The sequence below is a fragment of the Equus asinus genome, chromosome 5, assembly GCF_041296235.1.
Source record: "Equus asinus isolate D_3611 breed Donkey chromosome 5, EquAss-T2T_v2, whole genome shotgun sequence".
Lineage (NCBI taxonomy): Eukaryota > Metazoa > Chordata > Mammalia > Perissodactyla > Equidae > Equus > Equus asinus.
The window spans coordinates 36,840,376-36,854,202 of record NC_091794.1 but is presented as its reverse complement, the minus strand read 5'-3'; the positions used below and the strand labels follow the sequence as shown (position 1 = coordinate 36,854,202).

The following is a 13,827-nucleotide window of genomic DNA, read 5'->3' as shown; positions in this document are numbered from 1 at the left end:
CCACATTGGCTGTGCTAATTAAGATTTCTTACCATGCATGAGCCACTCACATTTTTAATTATAAGAAAATTTAGAATGAAAATACTAATTCTGTATATGATGGCTTTTTTTTTTTTAAGGTTGGTACCTGAGCTAACATCTGTTGCCAATCTTCTTTTTTTTTTTCCCCCTTCTTCTCCTCCCCAAAGCCCCCCGGTACATAGCTGTATATTCTAGTTGTGAGTGCCTCTGGTTGTGCTATGTGGGATGCTGCCTCAGTATGACTAGATGAGCAGTGCCATGTCTGCGCCCGGGATCCAAACCTGCAAAAACCCAGGCTGCCGAAGAGGAGCACGTGAACTTAACCACTCAGCCATGGGGCTGGCCCCTGTGATGGCTTTTATTAAACTTCATTTCACAAAAGTTCTACTTTGCTCTCTTAATTTCCTTCGAAAATCCATTGGCCCTGGTTATTAAGTTCCTAGCCAGTGTACGGAGGGTAACAGAGGTGAGGGCCCCAGTGACTCTGAAATCAAGCTGGGACAGCCAGTTAGCTTCTACCTGCTGCTGTCTACCCCAGAAGGTACGGAATGCATTTGAAGCTTCCCACTGCCTTTCTAACATGATCCTTCTATCAAATAGCTTTTTGTTTCATTCTTTTCCGAGACCTGTGATGATTCACTTTTACTTCTTCAATTTCTGACTCCAACTCAACAGGATACAACAGTTGTCCTCAAAACTGTGGTTTTGTTGGATAAAGTCTTTCTTCTTGTTGCTCCTTATCTCATTTCTGTTTTTCACAATTGGCCAATATATATAACCAATAACTCTGACGTAGTGGTTACCTCCCAACAGGTTTGCACAGACGTGATGGGAGTTATTCCCTCAGGAAGTCTGCTTTCCTCTGGAATAAGCACTTTCATTCTTTATAAGCAGGAAAAATGACTCAAATTTCTTTCTTTTCTTATCTCCTCTCCCTCTCTCAGGCTTACAACAGCTCAATCTAGAATGTTTAGGTCCACAGACTAGACCTTGCGAGTCTGTCTGATTCTCTGTTTTGCTTTACATATTACTCACAGATGAAATACATTGGAGAACCTAATTTCAATTGAAGTACTCATCATTCTATTATATTTTCTCAACGAATATTATTCCAATATAATATAATAATTTGTTTCATCTTTGCTTTATTGAATTTATGGTAGTAAGTAGTCATCTTCGTTGGTACTGATTAGCATTAGAAGAAATTAACTTGCTATTCATTTTAAAAATAATAATTGTTGCTCATTGGGCAACATGATATAAATTCAAAGAAACGTAATTGAAGATTTACTAGATATTAGTTTTAACAATATTATTAACAGTGCTTAGAATTCTTGATAGCTGGTAATAAGTAATGTAATAGAAACATTCAAGTTGTTATTCCTTTTAAAACTTCAAAAAACAAGAGCATTTAGAGACTCATCAGAAAGTTTTATGATGTAGTGCTCAATATCTTTTCTGATTTGAATGAATCATCCTTTTTCAGTAGAGAGCCAGGTTCGTAGGTCAAATGTCAGATTTTTTGTTTTTTCAATAAGAGGTAAATATCTGAGGAAGAAGGGGACTGGAAATAAACATACAGCTGCCTATTCATTCTTTAATAATCACAAGGAGAGAATTAAGTGAAATAAGCTGATATTTTCCTTGGTACTTGGAGTTGGTTTTATTTCTTGGTTTTTAGAGTTGTCTAAGAAAATGTTCTGTCTTTGGGGGTAAATTCATAAATAATGTCAGAGGGAAGTATTTACAACTTCCAAGAAATTATTCAGTAAATGACATTTATTTATGTGCACTCGTCATAATTTTTTGTTAACCATTGTACATTGCTTATTTATTTTGGATTCCCACTATAAATTGGAGATTTGGTTTACATGCTGTTTAATGAAACAGGAACACTGGTATTAATGCGCATTTTCATTTGTCCATTTTTAAAGAGTATTAGATCCCTAGTATAAATATGTTAGATTCAAACTAAATGCTAAAAAATGAGATTTCACTTTTTGATGACAGCAGCATTTCTCAGAAGAATATCTTCTAAATTAAACTTACAAATTAAATGAATATTAATACATCTCAGAAGTGCAGAGAGATGATAAATGATCCCAATATAAATGAATCTTTTTGAGGAGACTTTTGTCCATTTTTCAGTATCTTGTTATAACACTCTGGTATTAAGTGATTCGTTACTTCACCCAATATTTAATGTATGTCTACGTTGGACCAAACACTATTCTTGGTACTAAGTAGACATTAGTGAACAAAAAAAATAGTTCCCAGCGTCATATAGCTTACCATCTAGTAAGAGAGCTAGACAATAATTAAGTAAACAAACAATGTATCAAATATGTAGTTTCAAATTGTGATAGGTGTCTAAGTGCTGTGAGGGGAGAACAGACTGTTATGGGAAGAATAATATGAGGGGAACCTCCTCTGGACTGTGTGGTCGGGGATATCTATCTGCAGAGATGGTGTTTAAGCTAAGATCTGAAGGGTGAGAAGCTACCAGCCATGGGAACAACATTCCAAGCAAGAGAAAACAACAGGCGCAAAGGAGCTTGAGGGGCGAATGACTTGTTCAAGGAACTGAAAAAAGGTCAGTGGCTGGAACATGATGACTAAAGGGGAACATGGCGAGGAATGAGGTTGAAGAGGCAGGCAGGGGCAGATCCTGAGTAGCCTGGAAGACTCTGGTAAAGAGTTTAGTTTTTATTCTTAAAGTAAGAATAGGAGGGGTTTAAAACAAGGGGACTGACATGATCCATTGATTGTGATTGTGGAAAATGGATAGACACCTGCATGTCTGTTACCAGCCCAGCGTTCACCTCTTTTGCCAGAGCAGTTAAACAGTCAGATTCTTGAAGTTCTGTAAATTTGTGCAGTTCCCTTTGATCCAGAAAAAGCTTGTGTCCAAGAAACCAAGACATGACAATAGTACCAAGAAAGTGTCTCCAGTCTTTACGTAGAACTAAAGCTTTGATGGAAATGTGGGCAACAGACGTAAAAAAATTCTGTGGTCCAATTAAATGGGAAAAAATGTTCAACTTTACCAGTGATCAAAGAAATGCAGGTTAAAACAGCTTATGACACCTTTTTCCTTTTTTACTTATTAAACTGGCAAATTTTTCTAAATACATACTAAACTGGCATACATCAAAAAAATACGTATGCATTTACATTGATAAGAATGTGAGGAGACAGACACTTTTATGCACTGCTAGCGGGAATGCATATTTGTACAAATCCACAATCCCTTCTCCAAGTCCCTTTGGCCAGATGTTTCAGAATTCATATTTTTTTTTATTTTAGAAAGGTAATACAGGTGCTTCCATTTCTGACAGGATGCATTTGGAGTGTCCTGGGGGAGAAAATGGACAAAATAAATAAAACAATGCTTCTCAAGACATTGGACCTCAAGCAGTGGAGGAGAGTGACCCCTGAGAGACAAGAAACATATTATGTAAACCCTAGGATTGCCCCCAAATTACTGTCTGGAGAAAGTTTTCTAGCTATGATGTGGGGAAGGGGAACCAAGACAGAGCTCATCAGTCTCTTTGAGTTGAGGAGACGGAGCTGGGAGTCCAGGGAAAGCAACGTGGCTAGAGTTCACAGGACAGAGTATTGGACAGGATAGAGCTGCACAGAGAGAGAGAGAGCCCCAAAGATCTCAGAAGGCAACTTTGAGTATTAAGTTGACTAATGACCCACTCAGGTATGTGAAGGCACTACTCAAGGTCAGAAAAAGAACCACCCAAAAGGATTAGTGGAGCACTGTCCCACATTAACATAGAGCCAGGATTAATGCCAGCCTGGAAAGCTTCATAATTCACAGGGCAGCACTGAGAGTACTAAATACAGTCTTGACCTCAGTTCTGGGGGAAAGGTTAACCCTAGACTAACTGCTGCTTTGATCCCACATAACAAAACTTAAAAAAGCAAAACCTGAGGCCAGCCTGGTGGTATAGTGGTTAAGTTAGCACACTCTGCTTCAGTGGCCCAGGGTTTGCAGGTTCACATCCCAAGCTCAGACCTACACGACACTCATTGGGCCATGCTGTGGCAGCCTCCCACATACAAAATAGAGGAAGATGAGCACAGATGTTAGTTCAGGGCCAATCTTCCTAAGCAAGAAGAGGAAGATTGGTAACAGATGTTAGCTCAGGGCTAATCTTCCTCACAAAAAAATAAAAGTAAAACCTAACAAGATCAAATTATTTCCAAGTATTTTAATCACATCCAAGAACAAAGCTTAAGAATATGTTAAGGATTACAAAAATCTCTAACCCAACAAGGTTAAATTCATAATATCTGGTATTTAATCAAAAATTACTAGGCATGCAAGAAAGCAGGAAAATACAAGTCATAAAGAAGAAGGAAAAAAATCAGCTATGTGACTTCTGGAATAGTCAAAACTGTGGAGACAGTAAAAAGATCAGTGGTTGCCAGGGGCTGGGAGTGGGAATGAATAAACAGAACACAGGATTTTTAGGGCAGTGAAAGTACTCTGTATGATACTACAATGGTGGATATATGTCTTTATACATATGTCCACTCTCAGAATGTGCAGTGCCAAGAGTGAACCCTAATGTAAATGATGGACTTTGGGTGGTAATGATGTGTTAATGTAACATGTCGTCAATTGTAAGAAATAGACCACACTAGTGGAAGATGTTAATAATAGTGGAGGTTGTGCATGCATGGGAGCACGTGATATATGCAACATCTCTGTACCTTCATCTCAGTTTTGCTGTGAACCTAAAACTGCTATAAAGAAAATAGCCTTTTAAAAAAAAATCAGTCCATTAAAACAGACTCAGAAATGGCACAGATGATAAAGTTAGTAGACAAAAACATTAAAACAGTTATTATAATTGTATTATGTTCAAGAATCTAGGGGAAAGATTGAACACATTCAATAGAGATATGAAAGTTATAAAGAGCCAATAGAATGTCTAGAGATTAAAATTACAGTGTCTGAGATGAAGAACACACTGGATGGGAGTAACAGCATAATGGACATCACAGAAGAAACGTCTAGCAAACTTGAGTAATAGAAACTAGCCCAAATCAAACACAGGAAAGACTGAAAAGAAATGAATAAAGCATCACTGAACTATGGAACAACTTCAAGTAGCAAAATATACATGTAATTGCAGCCCTGGAAGAAGTAGAGGTGGGGATAGTACAGAAAAAATATTTGAAGAAATGTAATCAGAGTTCCAGTAATGGCAGAGGAGCCTGTACTGGACAACCCATCTGCCAATAGCAGTTATAAGCTCTAGACAGAATTTGAAAAAACAGCATTTAGAGAGCAACCAGAAGCAGGCAGAAACTATAGGGAACACAAACCTTGAAAGAAGGGAAGCAAATTAGGGGAACTCTACATTTAACCAGCTTTTCCCTTAGGGCACTTCCCAGTTTTCCTTGGAGTACTGAGGGAAAAGAGCTTAAACAGACAGTAGCGTTCTTAGTGGGATAAAGAAACAGAGGTCAAAGTTCAAGACTGCCAAAGCAGCTAGCTGTAAATGAGGGGGGAAATCTCAGAAAGAAGGGTACCAGGGAGGAGGGAGCCCCAAATTCTTTTTATATGTTTCTAAATTGCACATACTCAGACAAAGCTCCAAGAAACTGAGCAGAAGGTAGCATCAGGAGGACCAAAGAACTGAGCAGAGATTTCAGCAGCTGCATAGTGTTGAGTTTTGAGTGCCAAGTTAGAGGGATTGATAAACACCTTGGGTTTTTATTGAAACTGCAGAAGGACTGTACTTTAGGACTAATAGCTGCCCCAAGACTAAGGGCAAGAGCAAAATAAATCTCTCTAGTAAAGCCAAAGCCCAAATAGGGTCAATAGGAAGAAGGAAAATGTAACCTGAAATCAAGAGAAAAAGCATCAATAGAAGCGGACCTATGGATCACCCAGATGTTGGAATTGGCAGTCAAGGGCTTTAAAATAGAAATTATAAATATGTTAACAATTCAGAGGAAAACATCAACAGAATTATTGAACACATGGGGAACTCTCAGGAGATAAATAGAAACTATAAAATGAAACCAAGTATAAATTCTAGAGCTAACAAACATCTAAAATTAAAATTTCATTAGATATCAATAGCGTTTTTAACACCAAGACAAGTGTTATCAGTAAATTTGAAGACAGTTCAATAGAAATAATCATAACTGAAGCACAGAAACTAAAAGGATTGAAAATAAGTGAAGAAAGCTCTCAGTGACCTATGAAACAGTATCAAGAAGTCCAGCATATATATCAGTGGAGTTCCAGATAGTGAGGAGAGAGAGACCAGTGGTCGGGGGGTGACCTAACAACGTCTAAAATTTTCCCATATTTGGTGAAAACACACCAACTCATATGTCCAAAAAACTCAGCAAACCACTAGCAGGTCAAATACAAAGAAAACCACACTCAGACACATCATAGTCGTAGACCAACTGCTGAAACCAAAGATAAAGAGGAAATGGTTAAAAGCAACCAAAGACAAGACAATAACAAGAATGATGGCTGACTTCTCATTAAAAAAAAGGAAGCCAGAAGACGATAAAATGTTATTTTCAAAGTGCTAAAAGAAAGGTAATACGGCACATATATTGTGTAAAATTCCCGGTGGGGTTAGGGCATTATCCCAACATCAAATGCTTACGTGGGATAAATAAAGACTGTAAATGGCCTTCAGGTTTTGCTGTCAGATGACTTTGGGTGCCTAAGTTTTTAAAAAGAAATCCTGTTGGGTTCAGAACATTTTGGATTTCAGAATTATAGGAAAAGGGTTTGTGGATCCATCTTACTAGTCAGGAGAAAAATTGGCAACATGTTATTTTTTAATAATAAAAAAAATTGAAAACATCCTAAATGTCCCAATAGCCTCCCAAAAGTTGATTAAATTAGTGACAGTCTATCTGTACAATGAATGTACTGCTTACTAGCCGTGAAAAATCATATTGTGGGAGAATATTGATGTGGTAAAATAAACATTCTCAACAAGTAACGTGAAAGATCACAACACAGTGTGATTCCAAATGTTAGTAGTTATTGCTGTGTGGTTAGATTCTGATTTTTATTTACTTTGTTTTGCTCTTTTGTATTCTCTAAATTTCCATTAGTGAAAATGTATTCCTTTGTAATCTGAAAAATCAAGGCTTGTTTGAAAGAAAAAAAAGCAAGGTGGTAAGGAAGGTCTTACTGTTGCTATTAAAGTGTGGATCAGATTGCTTCTCTAAATCAGGGATCATTTTATTAACAAAGATCACAAAAGTTCAGCATTACTAAGGCCATAGCTTAATATACCATCCATACCCCCAGATCTAGTGTCTGCACACCTGGATTTAAAGTATCTCTCTTAAACTGCATTGCCTGAGGCATTTCCAGAAGGAATCCTGTTAAATGAAAAGTAAGACCTTTATGAGCGGTGCTGAAGCATTTCTCTTGCCACTTCAAACACTCTCTGACTTAATCTCCAGAGAACAGCTTTCTCAGATAAATTGTCCAGCACCACATCTAGTTCTTGGCTTGTTTTAAAAAGTCTGCAGGTTCTTTCATGAGGTCGTTTTTTTTTTTTAAGCTTAAATATCTACTTTGCTTTGAAAATCTATTTTCTCCCTTTTCAAAACGAGCATACCAGAAGTTAAAATTGGATCACATTTAGCAAACTACATCATACGTCTGGAGTGAATTCCAGAGTATTAATGTCATGGTATGCTAGAGCAAAGACTGTCAAGTCTAATTTTTGCAGACCTGCTGAAAACGAAAAGACAGTCTGGACAGCCGGGAGTTTTGATCCCTGAGCTGAGGTATGTTTTCCAAAGTTATTCTGAAAGTCAGAGAGGAAAGACAGAAAAGCCTCAGTATGGTCCTATTTGAAGAGCTTGATGTCACAGTGTCTTTATCATCTATACTGTAGGCTCTTAGGATTAGACTGTTAGAACTGTAAGAGTCTGGAGAACGTGGGCCCTATTGCTTACTCAGTACTTAGACCTCTTGTGTCATTCTAGAGAGATTGTATCTAGTATCTATTGAACTACTTGTAATGACCTTATTCTTCCATGTAAATTTATAAGTTGATGTTCTGATTTCATGGTTAGTTTCTGTGTACTTAACATTTGCCAGAATTCACTACTGAAACCATGTGGACCTGGAGTTTTCTTGGTGGGAAGATTTGATAAATTCAATTTCTTTAACAAATACAGGGCTATTCATATTTTCTGTTTCATCTTGGGTCCATTTTTGTAAGTTGTTTTTTAAGGAGTGTGCCCTTTTCATTTAATTTGTCAAATTTATTGGCATAAAATTGTTTGTAATAGGCTCTTATCATCTTTTAAATGTCTGCAGATAATGTGGCATGTAGTAATAGATCCTCTTTCAATGCTGATGTTGGTGGTTTATATTCTCTTTAACTTGATCAATCTAAATAGCAGTTTATCCATTTCATTGATACTTTCAAAGAATCAACTTTTGTCTTTAATTTTCTCTATTATTTTATTTGATTTCTATTACATTGATTTCTGCTCATTATTTCTTTCCTTCTACTTAGTTTGGTTTTACTTTGATCTTTTTCTAGCTTCTTAACTTTGAAGCTTAGGTCCTTCATTTTAAACCTTTCTTATTTTCTAATATAGCGTAAAACGCTATAACTCTCTTCCTCTAAGCACTGTTTTAGCTGCATCCTGCACATTTCTTTAAATGCTTTATTGAGTTAGAATTGATGTAAAATAAATTGTACATATATAAAGTGTATGAATTTGTATCCATCAATCTGTCACCACAATCAAGATACGGACTGTACCCATCACCACCAAAAATTTACTCAGTTGCTCCCTTCTGCTCTCTGGACACTGCTGATTGGCTTTCTGTCACAATAAATAAATTTACATTTTGTAGAATTTTAGATAAATGGAACCATAGGTGTGTATACTTTTTTGGTCTTGCTGCTTTCATTCAACATGATTATTTGAGATTCGTCCATTTTGTTGTATCAAAAGTTCATTTCCTCTTACTTCTGTGTAGTGTTTCATTTTATGGATATACCATAATTTGCTTATTATTTCACCTGTTGATAGACATTTGGATCTTTCTAGTTTCTTGCTATTACAGATAAAACTGTTATGAAGATTTGTGTACAAGTCTTGGTATAGACATATACTTTCATTTCTCTTGGGTAAATACCTTTGGAATGGAATGGCTGGCTCATATGGCAAATGTATGTTTATCATCTTAAGAAACTGCCACACTGCTTTCCAAAGTGGTTGTACCATTTTGCTCTCCTACCAGCAGTATATACGGGTTCCAGTTCCTCCACATCCTTGGTATAGCTGGTCTTTTTAGTTTTGGCTATTCTAATAGGTGTGTGTCTCATTGTTTTTAATTTGCATTTTGTGAATGACTAATAATGTTGAGCATCTTTTCGAGTGCTTATTGGCCATCTGTATATCTTTGAAGAAATGTCTATTCAAGTCCTTTGCTCATTTTTTAAGTGGGTGGTTTATTTTTTTGTTGTTGAGTTTTAAGAGTTCTCTGTATATACTGGATATTAATCTCTTATTAGATATGTCATTTGCAAATATTTTCTTCCATTCTGTGAGTTGCCTTTTTACTCTATCTGTAGTATCCTTTGGTGTACGAAAGTTGTTAATTTTGATGAAGTCCAATTTGTCTATTTTTTGTTGTTGTTGTTGCTTGTATAACTTTAGTGTCATATCCAAGAAATCATTGCTAAATTAAATGTCATGAAACTTTTCCCATATGTTTTCTTCTAAGAGTTTTGTAGTTTTAGCTCTTAGATTTTAGGTCTTTGATCCATTTTGAGTTAGTTTTTGTATATTGTGTAAGGTAAAGGTCCAACTTTGTTCTTTTGTATATTGATATCCGGTTTTCCCAGCACTATTTGTTGAAAAAACTACCCTTTCCACATTGAATCGTCTTGAAATCCTTGTCAAAAATCACTTGACCGTATGTATGATATATATATGAGGATTTATTTCTTGTCTCTGTATTCTTTTCCATTTGTCTATGTTTGTCTTTATGCCAATAGCACACTGTTTTGATTATCGTAGCTTTATAGTAAGTTTAGATACTAGAAAGTATGAGACCTCCAATTTTGATCTTTTTTTGATTGATTTGGCTACTCACAGTCCCTTGAGGTTTCATATGAATTTTAGGATGGATTTTTCTATTTCTGCAGAAAATGCCACTGGGATTTTGATAAGGATTGCATTGAATCTATAGATTGCTTTGGGTAGTATGGACATCTTAACCATATTAAGTGTTCTAATCCAGAAACACAGGATGTTTTACTTTTTATCTTTGTCTTCAATTTCTTTCAGCAATGTTTTATAGTTTTCAGTGTACAAGTCTTTTGCTTCCTTGGTCAAGTTTATTCCTAAGAATGTTGCTCTATTTGATGCTGTGGTAAATGGAATTATTTTCTTAGTTTCCTTTTTGGATTGTTCATTTTTAGTGTGTAGAAATGCAACTGATTTTTGTGTGTTGATTTTGTATCCTGCTACTTTGCTTAGTTCATTAGTTCTAACAGTTATTTTTGTAGAATCTTTAAAGTTTTCTACATGAGAGATCATATCATCTGCAAACAGAGATAATTTTACTTTTTCCTTTCCAGTTTGAATGCCTTTTATTTCTTTTTCTTGCCTAATTTCTCTGGCTAGAACTTCCAATACTATGTTGAAGAGAAGTGGTGAAGACAGTCATTCTTGTCTTGTTTCTGATCTTAGAGGAAAAGCTTTCAGTCTTTCACCGCAGAGTATGGTGTTGCTGTGGGTTTTTTATATATGGCCTTTATTATATTGAAATAGTTTCTTTCTAATCCTAGTTTGAATGTTTTTATCATGAAAAGATTTTTCCACATCAAATAACATGATCATGTAGTTTTTTTCCTTAATTCTGTTAATGTGGCGTATCCTGTTTATTGGTTTGTGAATGTTGAACCATCCTTGATATAAATCCCACGTGCTCTTAGTGTATGATCCTTTTAATGTGCTGTTGAATTTGGTTTGCTAGTATTTTGCTGAGGATCTTTCCATCTGTGTTCGTCAGGGACATTGGTCTGTAATTTTCTTTCCTTGTAGTATCCTTATCTGGCTTTGCTATCAGGATAATGCTGACCTCCTAAAATGAGTTTGGAAGTGTTCCCTCTTCTTCAGTTTTTTGGAAGAATTTGAAGATTGGTGTTAATTTTTCTTTAAATGTTTGGTAGAATTCTCTGATGAAACTATCTGGTCCTAGGCTTTTCTTTGTTGGGAGGTTTTTGATTACTAATTCAACCTGCTTACTAGTTCTTGGCCTATTCAGATTTTCTCTTTCTTCATGATTCAGCCTTGGTAGGTTGTGTGCTTGTAGGATCTAATTTCCTTTCAATTTCTTCCTTGATCCTAAGTTTCTATATATTTGGGAAATTTTCCAGAGATCTTTCTGTTATTGATTTCTAATTCTGTTCTTATCAGAGAACCTTCTTTGTATGACATGAATCCTTTTAAGTTTATTGATAATCATTTTCTTGATAGAAAATAGTCTGTGTTGGTAAATGGTCCATGTGCACTTGAAAAGAATATGTATTCCCTTTTTTGGGGTGAAGTCTTCTGTAAATGTCCACCCGCTCAAGTTAGTTGATTGCATAGTGTAAGTCTTCTATATCCTTTTTAATTATTTGTCTACTTGTTCTCTCATATATCGAGAGAAAGGTATGGAAATCTCGGACTATAAAAGCTATTTCTCCTTTCAGTTCCATCAATTTTTGTTTTATGTACTTAGAAGTTATTAGAAGCATAGACCTTTAGGATTGTTATGTCCTCCTGATGAATTGACACCTTTATTATTATGAAATGATCTTCTTTATCCCTGGTAATAGTCTTTGCTCTGAAATCAAGTGCTATCATGGTGTATCTTTCTCATCCTTTTGCTTTTAACCTATTTGTGCCTTTATATTTAAAATAAGTTTCTTGCAGGCAACATGTAGTTGGGTCTTGCTCTTTTACTAATCTGGCAATCTCTCTTAACCCTTCAAATATTTCAAGATATTCCTGTACCATCAATCTTCTCTTCCTTGAGCTAAACATACTTTTATTATAGTTTGGGCTGATACTTTTTATAAATCTTTCACTATGATTATCAAACTCTTTTGTGCATGTTTTGCTTAAAAGGGATATTATATCACAAAGGATACTTTGAGTTGGCCCCTGTAAGAAATGCTGACTGTTGTGTATTGTGTCAGTTGATTAACATTGTCAACAAAGATCTATGTCTATTTGGTTCCTCACCATTTGGTTAAAACCAGCCTGGACCATCTGTTCCACTTTTCTTACCCCAATCATATTTTTATGTTGGCCAACTACTGACGTTTTGATCTCCAGAAAAATTTCAAAGGGACTTAACAAAAAAAATCTATTTATCATTCCTCTGTTTTATCTCAGTTCCACCAATTCTAGTTGAATTATTTTGAATGTGGGTCAAATAAAACTAGGCTATAACCAAAAGGGTATTAAAATGTTTGCCTTTTTTCCCAGGTAAAAATGTCTCCATCCTGTCATCCATCCAAAAGTGATCCTGCTGTTAAGAAGGTGAGTGCGTTTTAAAAGCAAAAATCCAGCTTCCTCCTTCAGTGTGTTTATTCTCCCGTGTTGAACAATTTTCTCAAAATGAAAATGATTTTTAATCATCTTAACACTGTCAAATGTTATTTCTAATTGGGTGCCTTAATGATGTGTCTCTAGACTCCCTGGCTCTTCCAGAGAAGCCAAATGTGGATTTGGGCCTAGCATCCGTCTCCTGGCAACTAGGAACTTTCATTTTTCTAGAATTCCCATCCTCTCTACCAGGCAGGCATCCTAGTATCAGATGAAAGCTATATAGTTTTTCTTAATAATGTGATTTCCCTCCCGATAGCTATGCCTAAAGAAAACTGGCCTGAGATACTAACATTTCAGCACATATCACCTAAGAAAGTCCTCAATAAACACTTGTGGGATAGAACTCTTGCCCCTGCCACTTCATTCCCTGACTGTAAACTTTGTGGCACAGATAGGGAGTGAGTCTTTCAGCTGAGCGATCCTCAGATGATGTCAAGAGACCCACTAAAATCCTTTTTGTTATCCAGCTGCAATAGTGCAGTCAAAACGTGGTAAACAGATTGACATTTTTGCTATGTTTTCTTTTACCATTTTTATTTCTCTGATGCTGGAAGTGTTCATGGATGTAGCTTTTCTTTCCTTGCCTTTTTTTATAGTTTCATCCAGCATTCATGTCAGCAAAGGACTATAGAACAAAAATAACAACTTGCTGGCTCCGTTGACTAACAGCAGGTTCTAGCTTCAAAGCAGTGTGCCAGAAATGGGTCCCTTTTCTCTGCCTTTAGAATCCTCTGAGACTTTTTCAAAGAAAAGAGTAAAAACAAAATATGTTCTCTGAAAAGCCCTATAACATGCTTCACATGAAAATCTCTTTCATTCTTGTCAAGACGGGAAAAGCAGGCAAGACTGAGGCAATAATGGTTGCTGCTCAGAACCGTCACACCGTAACAGGAGGAGCTGGAAAGGGCGTAAGTCATTTAGTCTCACTCAGTAAACAAATGAAGACATTGGAATCCACGGGGAAATTTTTTTTCCTAAGCTCTCAAATGTTAGCTATGGGACACACTTCTAAGTAGAGGTTATAAACATGTGCTTTGGATTCAACTAGACTTTGGTTCACAGATTGACTCTTCTACTTATTTACCTGAGTAACCTTGAATGAGTCAGCCTCTCTGTTTCCTCCTCTGTAAAATGATGATGCTACCTCTCAGAATTCTCCTG

At 36.1% G+C, this 13,827-nt stretch overlaps 1 protein-coding gene across 12 annotated transcripts in view; it reads left to right on the top strand.

Moving 5' to 3' along the window:
- The window catches only part of VPS8 (VPS8 subunit of CORVET complex), a 236,928-nt gene that overhangs the window by 189,558 nt on the left and 33,543 nt on the right, over positions 1-13,827 (top strand). For 5 of the 12 annotated variants that reach the window (XR_011503258.1, XR_011503257.1, XM_014846150.3 and 2 more), the window contains one exon: positions 12,544-12,597. The exons of 2 other annotated variants lie outside the window; for them this stretch is intronic. Coding sequence is in view for 6 of the 10 variants with exons in the window: in XM_014846150.3 (XP_014701636.2) it covers positions 12,544-12,597 (54 nt within the window). In the remaining 4 variants the exon portion in view is untranslated. Of the gene's footprint in view, positions 1-188; positions 402-12,543; positions 12,598-13,493; positions 13,575-13,827 lie in introns of those variants that run through there. 5 more of the 12 variants (XR_011503256.1, XM_014846148.3, XM_070509281.1 and 2 more) reach the window with 2 other exon arrangements.